Here is a 19,009-nt window from a genome sequence, read left to right on the forward strand (position 1 = left end):
AACAAGGCTTTCCACTCGTGAACAGACACATAATCCTCAGCCTAAATCAGAAACGAAGATCAGCTTAAGTCCTGGGGGCAAAGGAGGGAGCATATGGATAACCACTCTACTCTATGAAACTTAGGAGAATGATCAGTCTATATCCTAAATTTGGTTGTAACAATAATTTTGCAGTAGTTCCTTGGCTGGATGGGGGAGCGTATTGATGACGAAAAGAAAAAAGAAAATACTATCCCCAGGATGATCGAGAATATAACGTTAACTAACCCATTTCTATTCTTAGCTGTGTTCCCAAAGATGACTATAATCCGTTACAGATTCTAAAACCAATCTACAATTCGCCCCGGTTATGGAATCGACCAAAGGTTACTTGGGTGATAAAACAGGCGCGTTAAGACATGCTCTACTAAGACACTGGGAAGCTTAGACAAAAGATTCAATCCGGAGTGACATCGACTTTCGGAGACTATTCTATTAGTTTCAGTCCATCGGATTTGGACCTGAATAAAACAAATATTATTTTGTTTTTTTCAGATTTTCATCAGGCTCCGTTTTTACATACATTCCTCTCAGGAGCTCTGAGAGAGTTCTCAGTCTAATATCGAACTTGGTTCGAGCTGTTCTTATTGCTTTAGTATGCCTTCGTAGGTGTTGCAATAGAAATATGAAGAATTCTGGGTGCTCGTGTTATTCCAAAGGCATGACGAGTATTGGACCTCTGCTACTAAGGGAAACTTCGAAAAAATAATTTTCAGTATTTTTGCCAAATATGAATTTATCGCTTGAGGAGCTGCACAGTAGGCCTAAATTACTTTCACATTTTCAGTGTTTTATCATACAACTTACAGAAATTATTGCAGTAGCTATGAAGTAAATGGGAAAGGACATCGATCTGGAATTAAGGAACCACACAGCCCAGTTGACCGGGTGGTTGTTCTCGTTCTTTAAGAAGAAACTTCACTACATTAATAATAATAATAATAATAATAATAATAATAATAATAATAATAATAATAATAATAATAATAATAATAATAATAGAATAAGTCAGAAATGGCTTCATCGAGCACAGAAGGTAGTGGGATATGATATTATTATTATTATTATTATTATTATTATTATTATTATTATTATTATTATTATTATTATTATATTAGAGCCTCCGTGGCTCAGGCGGCCTCTCACCGCTGGATACCGTGGTTCGAATCCCGGTCACTCCATGGTGAGATTTGTGCTGAACAAAGCGGAGGCGGGACAGGTTTTTCTCCGGGTACTCCGGTTTTCTCTGTCATCTTTCATTCCAGCAACACTCTCCATTAACATTTCATCTCATCTATCAGTCATTTATCATTGCCCCAGAGGAGTGCGACAGGCTTCGGCAGCCGGCACATTTCCTATCCTCGCCGCTAGAGGGGGGCTTCATTCATTCCATTCCTGACCCTGTCGAATGACTGGAAACAGGCTGTGGATTATTATTATTATTATTATTATTATTATTATTATTATTATTATTATTATTTTTATTATTATATTCGACTGAAGAATGAAATTATTTTCAGTCATTAGCCTGCACATCTATTTCGCCATTCTGATTTCAAAGTCATGTTTGCGAAGAAAGGATTAAAATTACGAATCAATTCTAGATACTTTTACTCATTACGATTACTGTGTGTGAAGTACTCACCAGGAGGAATGACGTTACCAGCTCCTCGCTTGCCGTACGCCAGTTCTGAAGGGATGGTCAGCTTACGTCTCTCACCTACGCACATATCTAGCAGGCCTTGATCCCAGCCTTTAATCACCTGTCCTACACCCAGCTGGAAGGAGAACGGCTGGTTACGGTCATGGCTGAAAGCAGCAAATAAGCATTCATGTAATAACAATACAATTCGAAGGGGGAAACAATATTATGTAAATTACGCATGAAAATAAAACACACACAAATAAAACATTTAAGATCTGATACATTGAGAGGAAGGAGACTGAGATACGGTTACGGCTCGACCTTCCTTTTTATTGTTTACTAGTGGTTATGTCAGTTTATTTTACTGCAGCATTAATGTCACTTAACGGTCAATTGTGCGTTGATACTTCTTTCTTTTTCTTTCTTTCTTTCTTTCTTTCTTTCTAATACGTATACCGTCCGGGGTTGCTATTTCCCTCGAATTCAGCGAGGAATCCCACCTCTACTGCCTCAAGGGCAGTGTCCTGGAGCGCGAGACTTAGGGTCGGGGGAATACAACTGGGGAGGTGGACCAGTACATCGCCCAGGCGGCCTAACCTGCTGTGCTGAACAGGGGCCTTGAAGGGGAATGGAAATGTTGTCTTAAGGAAGAGGAAGGAAGCGACCATGGCCTTAACTTAGGTACCATCTCGGCATTTGCCTGGAGGAGAAGCGGGAAACCACGGGAAACCACTTCGAGGATGGCTGAGGTGGGAATCGAACCCCCCTCTACTCAGATGACCCCCCGAGGCTGAGTGGACCCAGTTCCAGCTCTCGCATCACTTTTTAAATTTCGTGGCAGAGCCAGGAATCGAACCCGGGCCTCCGGGGGGTTGATATTTTCATCTCAAAATTCACCTCAGCTAACAGTCAGGCAGTGTAATGCTACAGTGCCTAATGACGTTGGAGGCCATACCATTTCTTTTCTTCTTCTTCCGGCTCTGCAATATTATGGCGGTCTAGAGGTAGCGCGTCTGCCTCTTACCTAGAGGCCCCCGTGTTCGATTCCCGGCCAAGTAATTGATTTTTACCTGGATCTGAGTGCTGGTTCGAGGTCTACTCAATCACAGCCGAATGGATCCCTCGCTGCGCTCCTTCCACCGGCCTTGACAATCGCTTGTGAAGCCCAGCATAAAGCTGCAATTGGAACGTTTCACCGTAATGCCGCTGGAGCGCTGGCCTACTACCCACCGACAGGAAGCTGTATACCGCAAATTGCCGCGTTTCCAGGTTTATTTATGTGGTTTTGCTGTCGTAAATGTTGGCAGTGTATTCGCAATAAGGTGCTTGTTGGATTGATATCGAGATCTGATAGTTATGCGCTAGTGAGTGTTTTTTTTTTTTTTTTTTTTTTTTTTTTTTGTATAGTGTGGTGATTATATTTTTTAAATTGTGCTTATAAATCTTGGAATTTGTGACATTTTTGTGCACCTTTTCGTACTTCGAGTAGAAATTTTATGGAAACAAGAACAAAGTGATTTTTCGCTGTAACTTCGGCCTGAACAAGGATTTTAATTTATGCGCTAATTAGTTTTTTAATGGTGTGGAGATTTGCTTTAACTGTGTTAGGAAATATTCCAATATATATATTTCTATGTGCCTTTTTTGTATTCCGAACAGGAAAACAAGAGCAAAGGGACACTATCATTTACCTTCTTTCTTTCTTTCTTTCTTTCTTTCTTTCTTTCTTTCTTTCTTACTTACTCTGTTTACCCCTCCAGGGTTGGCTTTTTCTCGGACTCAATGAGAGATCCCACCTCTACCACCTCAAGGGCAGTGTCCTGGAGCGTGAGACTGCGGGTCGGGGGATACAACTGGGAAGGATGACCAGTACCTCTCCCAGGCGGCCACAACTGATATGCTGAATAGGGGCCTTGTGTTGGGGATGGGAAGATTGGAAGGCATAGACAAGGAAGAGGGAAGGAAGCAGCCGTGGCTTTAAGTTAGTTACCATCCCGGCATTTGCTTGGAGAAGTGGGAAACTATGGAAAACGACTTCGAGGGTGTCTGAGGTGGGAATCGATAATCCCCTCTACACAGTTGATCTCCCAAGGCTGAGTGGACCCCGTTCCAACCTTTGTACCACTTTTGAAATTTCGTGCAGGGCCAGTAATCGAAACCGGGCCTCCGGGAGTGGCAGCTAATCACGCTAATCAGGCATTTTTACCCATGAATTTTCTTTCATAGAATAATCCTTTGGGTGGTGTCGTATCTGCCATATGACAGCAACACAACACATTTTTATCCAAGATATTCTGAACGTTAACATTTAAACATTGACAAGTAAGAATCGCTACTGCTATGATGGTAAGGCCAACGTATGAAGTGTTGTTACCTGACCAATGGGGACGATGACCTAGATGTTAGGCCCCTTTAGACAACAAGCATCATCATTATCGAGCAGAGAACAGTTTACAATTTATTTACTCAAAATACTTTCCTCCCACTGAATGTTAAATTCTTAACCTTTTTTCGCTATTTGTTTTACGTCGCACCGACAGATAGGTCTTATGACGCCGGTGGAATAGGAAAGTGCTAGCAGTGGGAAGGAACCGGCCGTGGCCTTAATTAAGGTACAGCCTGATGTGAAAATAGGAAACCACGGAAAACCATCTCCAGGGCTGCCGACAGTGGGGTTCGAACCCACCATCTCCCGGATGATAACTCGCAGCTCACAGCTGCACGCCGCGTGGCCAACTTGTTCCACCCTACTGCATTTCAAGTAAAAATTATTGTCTGAATTTAGCACGGCCAACTTGCCCGGTATTTAATATTCTAGTGAAAGGTATGAATGAAATGTAATCTGGAACTGTATATATTGAAATTAAAGTTTAAACATGTTTGAGTCAAAATATTTGTTATGCATACAACCAATATGGAAAAAGGAAGAATTTTGTGTATTGTCCAGCCCCCTTCCTGAGAGCAGCGCTTGAAGAATGTTAAAAATCTAATTGAACAATTACTCTTAATCTCAATATTAACATCAGAAGACAAAAGTATTGGGGTAAGTTCCGCTATGTATCTAAATGCCATGATAATAAAAACGATTACTATTATTCCTCACAATTAAGGAACGTCAGTTGGACTACTCCATCCTCCGCGACGTTATTTTGGCACATATCAATGAAAGTAGCCTTTAGGATTAATTATTTTAACAATATTAGTCAATGTAACATACTATTTTATTCCCTAAATTAAGATACATCGGCAATCAATATCAGAACGTCAGCTGGACTAAGTCATCTCCCCGCAGTTTCATTTCGCGACATCATTTTGGCAAATATCAACGAAAGTAACCTTTAGGATTAATCATTTTAACAGTATTAACCTATGTAACTCTAAATTACGATAAATCGGCAATGAAAGTCAATATATTTTCCATAAAGAAGTATGCATCTCTACCGCAAATAGGTCGGCCGCCAGCGCCACGTGTCGAGCTGTGTAACTATTCCGATTACAGTGCGTGGACCCGATTATCAAGGCCGGTAAGGAGCTAGCTAGAGCGACGCATCAAGTCGGCCATGACTCAATCTACGTGATTGCAATTGAGGAGCTATCCGACGGTGAGATAGCAGGCCCGGTCTAGAAAGCCGAGAACAACGGCGGAGAGGATTTATCTGTAGGTCTCTAAGTTGTAAAGCGGTCGCTTGGTAGGACAAGGCCACCAGGACTACAGCGGCAGGAAGGGTAGGGGGGGGGGGGCTACAATATTATAGCTTTGAAGCCCTCGTTCCTTCTTCTTTTTATGATAATTTTCTTCCTAATTCTTCGAGTGATCGTTCCTTCACGTTTTGCTTCTCATTTCGATAGTCATCATTATCCTCCTGGTCAATAGGGGCTAATATCCACGCGGTTTTGCACCTTATAAAACAAACAACCACCGCCAGTTAGTTCGTTACGATTAATTCATTTCGTGTGGCTGTTTCTAGCCGAGTGCAGCCCTTGTAAGGCAGACCCTCCGATGAGGGTGGGCGGCATCTGCCATGTGTAGGTAAGTGCGTGTTATTGTGGTGGAGGATAGTGTTATGTGTGGTGTGTGAGTTGCAGTGATGTTGGAGACAGCACAAACACCCAGTCCCCGGGCCACTGGAATTAACCAATGAAGTTTAAAATCCCCGACCCGGCCGGGTATCGAACCAGGGACCCTCTGAACCGAAGGCCAGTACGCTGATCATTCAGCCAACGAGTCGGACGTTCGTTACGATGACTGAACATTATTTCCAAGTCAGCGATGCTCACCGTTCGTGGATTTGGTACAAAAATTTGAATCGTGGATGTAACTTGTAGAGTAAGAATGCAGGTACAGTATATGATAAAATGATTGCTAATTACATTTAATATAATTAATGATCCGTACTCTTATTAGATGCACTTCCTGGCAAGACCTAGTGTTTGCAGTGCAGTATGTCTTCTGCTGTGCGTTAGAACAAATCTGTTACTTTCACTGCCCAGTCTGTGTCATCATTGGGTTTGACGATATGAAAGTGACAGAGGTATGAGTGATGCTAGCAATGCCGTTACTTACTGTGACCGTTCACAATGTCACCTATAGTATGCCATGATACCCAGGAGATGAAATATGCCGTTTTCCGCGTCATTCTGCGGTAAAAACTGTCCAAGTTAGGATTTATCCACCCGTTCCGGGATGCGATTTGCAGTATGCCGGCTCGCGCGACCCAACTCTCGTTCTCGGTAATTAGCAGCGAGACATTGCAGGAGCGCTGGTATTCGAAGTTTTCTCACTCCAACCACGAGCAAGACAGAAAGAGACACGTTATCACGTGACAGAGAATCTAGGTCAGTAGCAGGGCTCGGGGAGTACATTCCAGCGTGAGAACTAACATTATACCCTATTTCCCTCGTTCATTCACCACTGCCAACTCATCGAATTCAATTGTTTTTTCCCTTGATAATTTTTATAAATCGCAAGATACTCAACGGATAGTCACGTGCAAACATTCATTGGAAGGGAATTTTACACATAATTATGAGACCGAGAAGTGCTCTACTTAACTGAAAGAACGGTAGCTACGCCGTAACAAGCTATTTCAGTAACATTCACTCAGTGAAAATTGGAATACAAGAGCTACAATTTGATATCCTGTTCGTCACTCTACGTTGCGTATTACCGGAGCACATTTTGACAAGGGGTTGTGTTTTACCCCCACTGCTAGTACCAGGGCATCTCGCCTATAGGATAAGGGGCTGAGGAACGAACACTATCAGTTCATTTTTAGTTCAACGCCAGTTCCCTACCAGTTCGTCGTGATTTATGTGTGAGTCGTTTATGAAGAAATCAATCTGTGATTTGAGCAGTGTAATGCAGTGATTTATTAAAGTCTGTGAATGTATGTGGAAAGAACCACAATCTGAGTAAGTTGTTGACGCGTTCAGTGTGCCGCTAACAAATATAGTAGGAACGGTAAGAAACCGTGATGATCGCTGTCCGTGTGTCGAAGAGGTCGTACATCGAGCCTCATATATGCCTAAACTAATACGGCTCAATTAACATAAATAGGCACGTATTTAACTAAGTGCGTGGAGCGTGTGTACTCGATATGAATGTGAAGTATAAGGAAAGGAAATGAACGGCTCATTGTCGGCATGATTAAGGGAAATGCCACGTCATTTGATCCCTAACGCAGTAGAGAGCTCGACTTACGTATGACTAAGTGCAATATAGTATGCCTGAATTACTGTTGTGTAAAACGAGAGTGCTATTAACACATTAGTGGCCTAACCAGTGACGTCCTAAGTGAACCAGTGGAGCTTCAAGACTTAGAGTAGCTGTTAATTAAAAATATAGGTGGATGAGAAGGGAATAATGTCGGGCTTCAGGGACGCAACCGACGTTAGGTTGGGATGCTTGTGTTACTGAGCAGATCCAACCACATATTTCAACTTGATGTGTAATATAAACTAACGCATTCACATGAGATAACCTCCCCTCATTTACATAAGGAGTCTACAAGAACGTCAGAGAGAACGAGACACCTAGCTGCCTGCCAGAATTTTGCCTTTTGTAGCAGAGAGAACGAGACATCTAGCTGTCTGCCGGAATTTCGCCTGGTGTAGCAGAGACCGTCTGGAACTTCGCACGAGATCAAGCCATCATGTTCGTGACTTGCAAGTTGGTCACTAAAGAACTTCACATCGCTGAAGACATCATGCAGTCCGAATAAATTCATGGGTGTGCTCTCCTGTAATGCTGTGTTCGTGGTATCCAGAACGATGAGTACATTTCCAAATATTAATAGCTTTGAAAGTCATATCTTATTGTAAATATAGAGTAAATTTGCATGTAGTTGGAACGTAGATCGCGTATGTGCTATTTCAGAGGGGTAATAATAATTTCATTTTTATTTAGGGTTTCTTAAATGGAATTCCTTCATCATGGTTTTGGAATAACCATATTTTACTTCCGTTTTTTATAAAGGTTTTGGTAATGCATGACGTAATTCTAAGGACCTTTGATTAATTAAGTGTGAAGCGCTGTCGAGTAAAGAGGGCTTAAATATTCTGTAAAAATGACTCCAGTTATCATCTTCTATGTAGCAAATATGAGTCGTCAAAGATCTTTCAGTAATTTACTTTTTTTTTTGTGCATTTCACACCTGGTAAAGAGTCCTAACTAGTAATTAAGGCTGCTGTGAAACAACGGATGGAGACATTGAGGTGTATATATATATATATATTGTTAAATTCTTTAGTTCGTGAGTGCGTGATGTAATTTGGACCCGTGTGGCAGGTGTTCATCATAAAATAGCACTGTATTCGAGGTACCGAGAGGAGAGACGAGGCAACTAAGCAGGCTGTAGCCCTAATGAATATTGTGAAGTAGAAATGTAAAGTTTCCCCTGGAGTCTGTTGTTAATAAGCACGAGGTGGATACCGTGCTACGAAGATGACGATTACGGCCGGATTTAGAGCCCATATTTAATGCGCTGCCATTGTGGCTAGAAAAGAAAGTGAGATTATTTGCCGTGAAGCAAATTGGAAGTGGGTCGTGGGCGACGCACAGCTGGCTGATTTTACGAGCCCGTCAAAGGGATGCAGTAAGTGTTGCTTCAGTGAAAGGGAAAGAATACAAGTAGTTGGTTCATTCCTCTCGGGAACAACGATTACGTGCATCAATTTAAATATTACCAACGTCGCATAGATTCCAATGTGCATTAGAGGAAGGGTCCCCCCAATTTCTTTCCTTAATTATTTACAGCGTGTAGGGAATTCCAGGTTAAATATACCCAGTCTCAGAAGATCCTGGGTTCATTCCAGGAGACAGTGAAAGCTTATATTTACTGTCACCAGCAGCAGATGACTTGTGCCATCTGTGACTCGTTGTGTATGTTTGAAGTGCATTTGTCCTTGCCCATCTCTTACAGGAAGTGCTATGATACTCTGTCTATTATGTCTGGCATTGGTGTCGCTTTATGCTTGTCCACAGTTAGCAACGTTGTGTAAATAATGTCCTGATATGTGTATTGATAGAAACCCTAATGAAACGATCGTGTTTATTACATTGCCTATTCAGCAATGATTAACTGAGAGAATTGTTGTGATACGACTTTCAAAGGCTTGGGAATGTACACATAAATAACATGCGTATATTTCAGTTCATTCGATGTTAGGAGGCCTATATCATAACTTGATATAATTTGAATATATTAATTCTCGGCAGGTAAACAGAATTTTAGCAGGGTATGCCCATACTGACTAAATATGCGTGTAAAGTGATAAGTGTAAGTGTAGAGTGAAATAATTCGAGAGGGAATGCCTCTTAAGTTTGAATAATTGAACGTAGAATTAAGTGTAGAGAAAGACTACCGAACATTTAAACGTCAAGATCACCTTCAATACCATATGTTAAGTGTTTGTGTGGCATATCCATGTGAATAATATGTGTTTCACTAGTATAGTATACAAGATAATGTTTCTCTTCTCATTAGTAATGAACTAGTGTTCCTCTCATAATTAATATTCCCCTACTATAGAGATTATTAGAAAATTATAGCCCCATCGGACGCACCAGTCAGACCCAAAATGCAATACCGACTCAGCTAGGGAATTATTCTAGTAGGGGAGGGCGAGACTTCGATAACCGGGCTGAGTTCGAAGCTCATCGGAGGTGCTCTATTCTGATATCATACTTATGAAACACGGTAACTTGTTTATGTACTGAAGCCTTGGACAGTTACATTACGCAACCAGTCTCTGTTATGTAGGGTGTGAAAATGTTGTTCATAGGGTCAGGTGGTTCAGGCATTTCAGTGGGCTTGGCAGACTGAGATGTAATAGCAACTTCTGGCTCAGTGAGGAAAGCAACGGGAAGCGATCTCAGTGCACTTCTTCAGTGACGCTTAGGCCATCTATGACGACAGAGCTGTTGAGGTCCAAACCAGCCTTCGGGCTGAGCACTCAACGAACATACACACTTTTTAGGTAGAACAAATATTTCCGGAAATATTTCCAACATACAACCAAACATCTTCATTTATAGACTGTTAAACCTTTCAGCGTTCAGTCTGCAAGCGTCGATGTGTTAACAACTAGCTCTGTGACCTACTTTAGTTCCACGCCTCTTACCATTAAACAATTACATACCGAATCCAATCATCGGCACCGCGCCTTTGCCTCCCTCTGCCTCTTATCCCCCATGCATATTACAAAACAGCCCCTCATCCTTTAAAAATAATGTATTAAGAAACTTGTTTTACGTCCATTCAAATAGTTTTAACTTACACCACGTTGTCGGAATTGGCGTTTTTAACTTCCGCTAACATTTAAACGCCCTGAAACGCCAACGATCTCAGTGATGATTAGGGGAAGAGGTCAACGGCTAACCTACTGCTCCTGCCGGGTCGTCAGTAGATGTTCAGGCAGCTACTGTCCGCGTCTGACGAGATGTCGCGACAGGTTATAGGTATGGCACGAGTAACAGAAGCTACAAACAGTCGTGATGGACAGTGCGAGCTCTCTGAAACATATGCATGTTCATATGCACTACTTACAGCAAACGTGTAACTAAAGCACAACTGCACTACCACTTTGAAACTTCACAACGGCACATCAGTTCACAAGAATCACCGCGGACGGAACGGATGTTATCGTATTGACAAAGTCGCACACACGAGATGCTATCAGTTGTGTACACTGTCTTATTTAGAAATTATATACACATTATACACACACACCTTAATAATAAAATCCATCTTGAAATGAGTCGAATAATAATAATAATAATAATAATAATAATAATAATAATAATAATAATAATAATAATAATAATAATAATACCTACTGATCGAGCTTGATATGTTCACTATTTACCCATTGGTTTTGATAATTGTTTACAAGTTATATTAGTCCATTACACTTGCATCAATGTTCATTATCAGGGCTCGAGACTTGAGACAGGCGCATGCGCGGCAGCCATGCTTACCCCTCGCACCCCTTACCCAGCATCCACGCGACTTCTCCTCGGTCGACTATATATCTCATTGAGTGGACTGATAAAAGTCAGTTTTATTGCCACTTTTCAGCCAATAATCGCTGATTAACAAAACGGGATTTCAATATCAGCTGGTAGCTAAGAGTCTTGAATTAAATTGGATTATCTAGAAAAGCTACAACACTTAACCCAACGCTGCAAAACTCGCCTCGATGAATGCGACCTGAGACTTAATCTGAGGCGGTAGAATCTGGGGGGCGGTAGAGTAACATTCATGGTATCCTCTCCCTATTGTAAGAGGCAACTAAAAGGAGGGCCATGGGCTCTGAACTTTGGGGCGTGGGCTGGCGACCTAGCTGAGTCTGGCATTGCTCCTACTTACTTTTGCCAGGCTCCTCTCTTTTCTCTCTCCTATCCAACCTCCCTTGGTCAACTCTTGTTCTCTTCCGACCCCGAGGTATTATGTTTACGAGGCCTAGGGAGTCTTTCACCTCCACGCCCTTCGTCTTTCTTTGGACAATACTTTCATTTTTCGAAGTGTCGGACCTCTTCCAAATTTTTCCTTCTTTTCCAAATTTTTCCTTGTGTTAAGTGTTAATAGAGAACGGTTGCTTAGCTGTACGTCCTTTTAAAAATCTTATGTTTTCTTTTTTACAATTAACTTTACGTCGCACCGACACAGATAGGTCTTATGGCACTGCATTCGGGAGATAGCGGGTTCGAACCCCCACTGTCTGCAGGCCTGATGATGGTTTTCTGTGGTTTCCGATTTTCACAAAAGGCAAAAGCTGGTTCTGTACTTTAATTCGGCCACTTCCTTCCCACACCTAGCCCTTTCCTATCCCATCGTCGCCGTAAGACTTGTCTGTATCGGTTCGACGTAAAGCCAATTATTGTGAAAAGGAAAAAAAAAATGATCATGAATCACGTGATATTCTGGTGCCCCGGAAAACATTCAACACAGAAGATCGTGAAACAGGAGAAGGCGATTCTGCATTTCACCTCAGGCAATATTCGCCCTCAAAATGTTGATGTGAGCCGAGGATCTTTCGTATGAATTTCCTCTTTCATTTCGACCCCATCTCACTATAGTTGAGTGAGGACCAAGCACTCGGCAGCATATAAGGCTTCAGGATATATTACTGTGGTGCAGTGGCGGAATTTGGCCTGGCATGAGGTCGATCTGGACTGACACGTGGGATTATGGAGGTGAAAAGTCATTTCCATGTGTGTAGCCTGATATTTTAAACCCCTCTTTTTCTGATGCATTATAGGAAATTATTATTATTATTATTATTATTATTATTATTATTATTATTATTATTATTATTATTATTATTAAATAACGACACGGCATATTTATTTACAGTGGCAATATGGTTGGATTGTCGCCTCCAGCGGTCAAGAATTTTTCAATGTTCCGGTGATCAGTTTATCTCGATACACTGTGGATGATTAGTATGCTGGCAGAGGTATGTAAAGAAGAAAATGATTGTAAATGTCGCACTGAATGAATGTGCTTTGTTTATACCCACACTTTACTGTGAAATGACGCAATGATGTGATGCCAATGGAAGAATTAACGATTCACTGCACATAAATATCGAGCAGGCAAAGCGTAGAAATGTAGTGAATAATAAACCTCACAAACTAGTCATGTATAACAGATTTATATAAAAAGGTTCAAATGAGAGAAATCAACCTCTTTCGAAACGATTATTGTCATTCTAATTTAACAGTGCAGTGATAACTAGTCTCTGTCCTTCGTATAGAACAGTACTAAACCAACAACATCCCACAAGCTTATAATTTGGCAAGTCGGTAGCTTCCATAGTGTAGATAAAATAAAAAAAAAAGTGTATAAATGGACTGTGCATTAAGGGACGGCTGTTAACGGCCATCAAGTATATGGCATCATTCCGCAATACAGCTGAATGTGGCTCTTCGCGCTGACGTACAACAAATTGTAAAAAAAAAAGTTTGAAGCATACTGTACTTTCTCACAGAGTTGTTAAAGGAAACATGGACCCATTACCCGGCCGATCGGCACGAAGTCCTAAATTGCATCCTGCCGAGTCATGCATATTATGGGAATTATAAGGATTTCTGATAAGTATCTTTACTGCTATATTATATTCCACATGAAACGATCTGCAAGTAGTAGTAAGGATGTAAAGGAGAGGGCATGTAAGTCTCTGGTAAGACCCCAACTACCGGGCGAATTAGCCGTGCGGAATCAACTATGTCCCGAATGCAAGCTCAAAGCTGCGCGCCCGTAAGCGCACGGCCAACTCCTCGGTGTTTATTGTACGATGGTACCATCTGCCTGGTAGGTTCCACAATCTGCGGGAAAATAAACATATGTCTTAGCTTGAATGTAAATCCGATATTTTTTTTTTCGATTACCAGTCCTGGTCTTATGGCCATTCTATCAGTTATAGCCTGAAACATTCAAGGTGCTTATGATGTTAACTAGTGGAACTTGGAGAAGCCAATGGCTTCATCGGTCAGAATCGAATTGGTGTCAATATTCGGCGGTCTCTTCGAGTATTCCAAGAAAGAGGAAACCCATTCTTCGAATTTACCGAGCTCGATAGCTGCAGTCGCTTAAGTGCGGCCAGTATCCAGTATTCGGGAGAGAGTGGGTTCGAACTCCACTGTCGTCAGCCCTGAATATGGTTTTCCGTGGTGTCCCATTTTCACAACAGGCAAATGCTGGAGATATACCTTAATTAAGGCTACGGCCGCTTCCTTCCCAATCCTAACCCATCGTCGCCATAAGGCCTATGTGTGTCGGTGCGACGTAAAGCAAACTGTAAATAAAAATCAAGAAAAATTTTTCTTGTTTTTTATTTTTTGTTCTGATTCACAAACATTTCAGTTCAGGAAACAAAAGAACTAAGCAAATTTAATTCGCATTGAACTCGTGCGCAAATTCAATAATTCACAGACCAGAATTACTCTTACAAGAAATTGCACTTAAAATAAGAAACTCCGCAGAACACACAAAACATGTCAAATTTAATTTAAAAGATGTTTGATACTGAAAATAGTGCATACATAAATGTCTTTATTTCAGAGTCCATGCAGTCTCTTGCAAGCCTGTACTACAGTGAGTTTTGAACTTTACTAACATTCAATTGTCTACAGCGGATGATCTTCAATTAGAAAACAATCGATCGTATGCGTGGAGAATAGTAATGCCATGTTTAGCGCTCTTTCATCTACAATTGCTCTTGAGAGACGTCAGAGTGCTACAATTCTACCAGGCGCTTGTTAGCCAAGTAGCAATGTCACTGGTGTTTCAACAAGGTGGCCACGCTCCGATTCCTGGCCAATGGATGTGGGATTTTTTAAATGAAAAAATCGCATCCCTGTGCTTCGAATTCCACGTAAACCAGTCATGTAAAACTACAAGCTTGGTTGCTTTGCAATTGTGCACATTTTGAACACATGCTGAACCAATACAGTTAGATACATATTGCCATCGTCACGTTGCTTGTTATAATGATATATCTTATTAGTACTGTTTGTTTTGCCGCAACGAACAAATGCCGTGCGGTTAGGGTCGCACAGCTGTGAGTTTTCATTCGGGAGACGGTGGGTTTGAAACCCACTGTCGGCAGCCCTCGAGGTGGTTTCACGTGATTTCCCATTTTCATACCAGGCAAATTCTGAAGCTGTACCTTAATTAAGGCCACGGCGACTTCCTTCTAACTCTTAGCTCGTTTCTATCCAATCGTCATCATAAGACCTATTTATATCGATGCGACGTACAACAAATTGGAAAAAAAAAAAAAAGGTTTGCCCCGCATACTGTACTTTCTCAGAGTTGTTAAAGGAAATATGGACCCACTAGGCGGCCGACCGGCACGAACTCCTAAATTGCATCCTGCCGAGTCATGCATATTATGGGAAATATAAAGGATTTCTGATAAGTATTTTTACTGCTATATTACAGTATATTCCACACGAAACGATCTGCAAGTAATATGAAGGATGTAAAGGAGAGAGCATGTAAGTCTCTGGTAAGACCCCAACTACCGGGCGAATTAGCCGTGCGGATAGGAGCGCGCGGCTGTGAACTAGCATTTGGGAGATAGTGGGTTCGAATCCCACTGTCGGCAGCCCTGAATATGGTTTTCCATGGTTTCCCTTTTTTACACCAGGCAAATGCAGGGGCTGTACCTTAATTACGGTCACGGCCGCTTCCTTCCAACTTCTAGGCCTTTCCTAACCCATCGTCGCCTTAAGACCTACCGGTATCTGTGTCGGTGCGACGTAAAGCCACTAGCAAAAAAAAAACAAAAACAAAAACAAAAACAGACCCCAACTACAGTATGATTTCAGTGTATGGATGGATCACCAGGATTACTTGATTCAAGAACTGGAAAAAATCCAAAGAAAAGCAGCTCGATTTGGTCTGGGTGATTTCCGACAAAAGAGTAGCGTTACAAAAATGTTGCAAAGTTTGGGCTGGAAGACTCGGGAGAAAGGAGACGAGCTGCTCGACTAAGTGGTATGTTCCGAGCTGTCAGTGGAGAGATGGCGTGGAATGACATTAACAGACGAATACGTTTGAGTGGTGTTTTTAAAAGTAGGCAAGATCACAATATGAAGATAAAGTTGGAATTCAAGATGACAAACTGAGGCAAATATTCATTTATAGGAAGGGGAGTTAGGGATTTGAATAACTTACCAAGGGAGATGTTCAATAAATTTCCAATGTTTGCAATAATTTAAGAAAAGGCTAGGAAAACAACAGATAGAGAATCTGCCACCTGGGCGACTGCCCTAAATGCAGATCAGTAGTGATTGATTGAACTCTATCTGTGACATGTGTACAGTATGACGTGAACATTTGTACTGGTACGGCCTTCATCTGCAGCCGCTGTCTAGTTCCTACTCGAAGGTCGCGGTCCGCCAGTGAAAAAAATAAGAAGGAACGTTGATTTTCTATATTACGAAATGTCATTTTGTGTGAAGTTAGTAGCTAAGGCGGTTCATTTCAAATGTAACTCTGCATTATCCTTCATGAAGCGCGCCGTGATCGTTAAGGCGTCAAGTATATATGATCTGACACCGTGGTTACCTGTTCGAGTCCCGTTGGTGGAAAAAATACATCATCAGAATGTTGGCCGGCAGAGTAGGGGAGGCGGTGGTACACATGGTATAATCACCAGAATGAGTACCAAAAGCCTGGATTCAATTCCAAACCTCTCCACAGTAGTCATGTTGAGAGCAATGTTGATGGCAATCCGTTCGTCGGATGGCGACGTTGAGCCTTAAGCAAAATCCTTGATTTTATTCGGCAGGGGGTGGCTATGTGCCGACACAATTTTTCACCCTCTCTCTACATCATTATCACAATCATTCCACACCCACATACGCAGGTCGCCCACGGCAGTCAAACAGAAAAACCTTCCTCAGGCGAGCCGAACATATTTTCGGACACTCCCGGCTTACTTTGTTTCTTTTTCCACTGAATCCGATTTTTAACTACCCCCCCCCCCCAATGAGCATTAAAAAACCTCTTTCGTGTGTATTTTTGGGAAATAATACCTAGAAATATGGAAAGTAGAAAAATTTGCAACAAAAAAGGTCCCATGACATTTTGACGTACATTGGATATCCTAATATCAAAGAGTCAGAAGAATACGAAATACCAAGGCCTACAATATCGAAAGTTCATAAAATTCATCAACAATAACATTACTGTTTGTTGTGATGTGCTTTGTCTCTTCTGCTCCCACTCATCTCCCATAGATGGCATTACTGCTGCGTGCACAGTAGAACAGCCTTCTTACCACGGCTAGTCCGTGGTCCGATAGCTCTGCACTCTGACCGGCCAACCGAGCAGAGTAGGCTCTGGCTCTACCGTGGCTCTACGACCCTGTATTCGGGAGAGGGGCTGGTCCCCACCGTCAGTTGTACTGGGGAATAGTTCTTCGTGGTTTTCCATTCTCCTGCACTAAGGTGAATGCCGGGACAGTTCCTAGTATAGGTCACGGCCGCCAACCTTCTCACCTTCACCACACATCTTCTCCGATACAAATCTCCTGGCCTGAGAGATGGCGTCACCGTCTAGGTGGCCTGCCTCCCTCTTCAGGGAAGGAATGAAACCACTTAATAGTAGTAGCTGTGGCGGGACTATCCCAGTATTTGACAGTGTTAGAACGCCGGAGTAGAACTGTTCGTGAAAAGGGAGAAACTGTGCCGTTTTTCATTTGATCGAGCATTGCTTTTAAACGCGGCGTTCTAGTCGGGTAATATTGTACTGTGAAGAGAATACTGACGTGACTGCAATGATCTATGCCAAATTCAGTTTAATAAGCTTCTGTTACAGCATCACAGGAAAAATGGATTGTGGAGTTCAATGAAATTGATATTCGGTTAAAAATAAAGTTGAGTACGGTCTTAGCTGTAAGTTGTTAAAAATGTCAGCATGACGAAGTGCTTCAGAAGGGGCCTAAAGTATAAAACTCGATATCTTACGGTTGATTTGAAATGAAAATAGCTAATGGTTTTTTCCGATACAAAAAATAAGGTACATATCAGTGGCAGTCGTGTGAAAGTCCAAGAGCCGGTAGCTAACTCTACAGACTGTAAAGAGAGTTGCTACGGAGATCGTTCCGGCAACATTTTAAAGACTTTGCACAGCTGTCAGTAGTTTTTGAATGTTAACCCGATACCTGGCCTTTTTTTTATATGGGGAGGAAGAAATCACCTCAAGATCAGCAATAACGCATGTACCGTGAGGTACACCCCTACGCCGCACTTTTAAATCTTGCGCCAATAAAACCTCCTCTACAGGAGAAACTCTGAATTTAAAACTGGACCCACTTGTAAATTTTCTCGGAAGATGTCGCTATCGTAATTTTTTTATGGTGAAGTTTCCTGAACTGTGTGAAATTCTACTTGTTTTTGTTTTTCATTCATCAAGAAGTTTGGACATTCTCTCATAGAGGTCACTACAAAAACTATGATCATGCACCCTGGTGCGAAATGAAAGAATCTTTCAGAAGTAATTTTGTTCTCATAAGTTTTTTCTTTACTAAATTTCATTCATTCATCTTTGGGTTGGCAATATTTATCCTTTCTTTCCACCTGTTTTGAATTTAACCAATCAAGAATTTCTGTAATTAATTTTCCTACCAATCACAGGCTTCTTCTTCGATTTGGTGTGTAATTGTAAGCTACCCAATAAAATTGAGTGGGTATGGCTGTTTTATTCATGAAAGGTCTCGAACCTTCCCCGAGGGTTTATAAACTGCTGATTTTCACGTCTCTTGGCCATTTGATCAACGTCTATCTAAGTGTGTGGATGTGAAGCAGGAGCGGGTGGCGCCTCTTTCATCAGGCAGCAGGTCTTCAGCAAGGTAATGGGCGTTTAACATCTTATTTCTTGCTAGCTCAGCAGTTTAACCCGCAGGAAAGGTCCGAAACTGTAATATGTAACCTTTTTCTCTAAAATGTAAGTTCTGCCGGCTTATGTAAAAACTTATAAAATCTGTAACTGTACTTCGAGGATAGAGAGTGATTTACCCTCTCGAGCTCCCCTTCATTTTGGTTTTGAGGTGACTACGTTTTGGTAACTGATTTTCTTCCCTTCCTTAATGTTTTAAATCTTTCTTAGACGGGTCACCTCCATAGTTTGGGAATAGTCCCTGTTTCATCGGCCTAGTGCCTGTTAGGTTTTAAGAAGCTGCATAGAGGAGTGCAAGTATTCGCCTCCTTTCATTTTGTGCTTGGGCCATTTACTTTACTGTTTTTTCTTTTACACGAAGGCCCTGTAGGTTGGGTACGAGATACCCCTGTTTCATTTCTGTAAATTGCGC

At 41.7% G+C, this 19,009-nt stretch overlaps 1 protein-coding gene across 1 annotated transcript in view; it reads right to left on the bottom strand.

Annotated features, from left to right (window-relative positions):
* Positions 1-19,009, bottom strand: part of Fkbp14 (peptidyl-prolyl cis-trans isomerase Fkb14) — a 287,601-nt gene that overhangs the window by 46,705 nt on the left and 221,887 nt on the right. Inside the window, exon 2 of the mRNA XM_067148519.2 lies at positions 1,685-1,848. Within this exon, the coding sequence (XP_067004620.2) occupies positions 1,685-1,848 (164 nt within the window). The remainder of the gene's footprint in view (positions 1-1,684; positions 1,849-19,009) is intronic.

Source organism: Anabrus simplex, chromosome 5 (genome assembly GCF_040414725.1).
Source record: "Anabrus simplex isolate iqAnaSimp1 chromosome 5, ASM4041472v1, whole genome shotgun sequence".
Taxonomy (NCBI): Eukaryota; Metazoa; Arthropoda; class Insecta; order Orthoptera; family Tettigoniidae; genus Anabrus; species Anabrus simplex.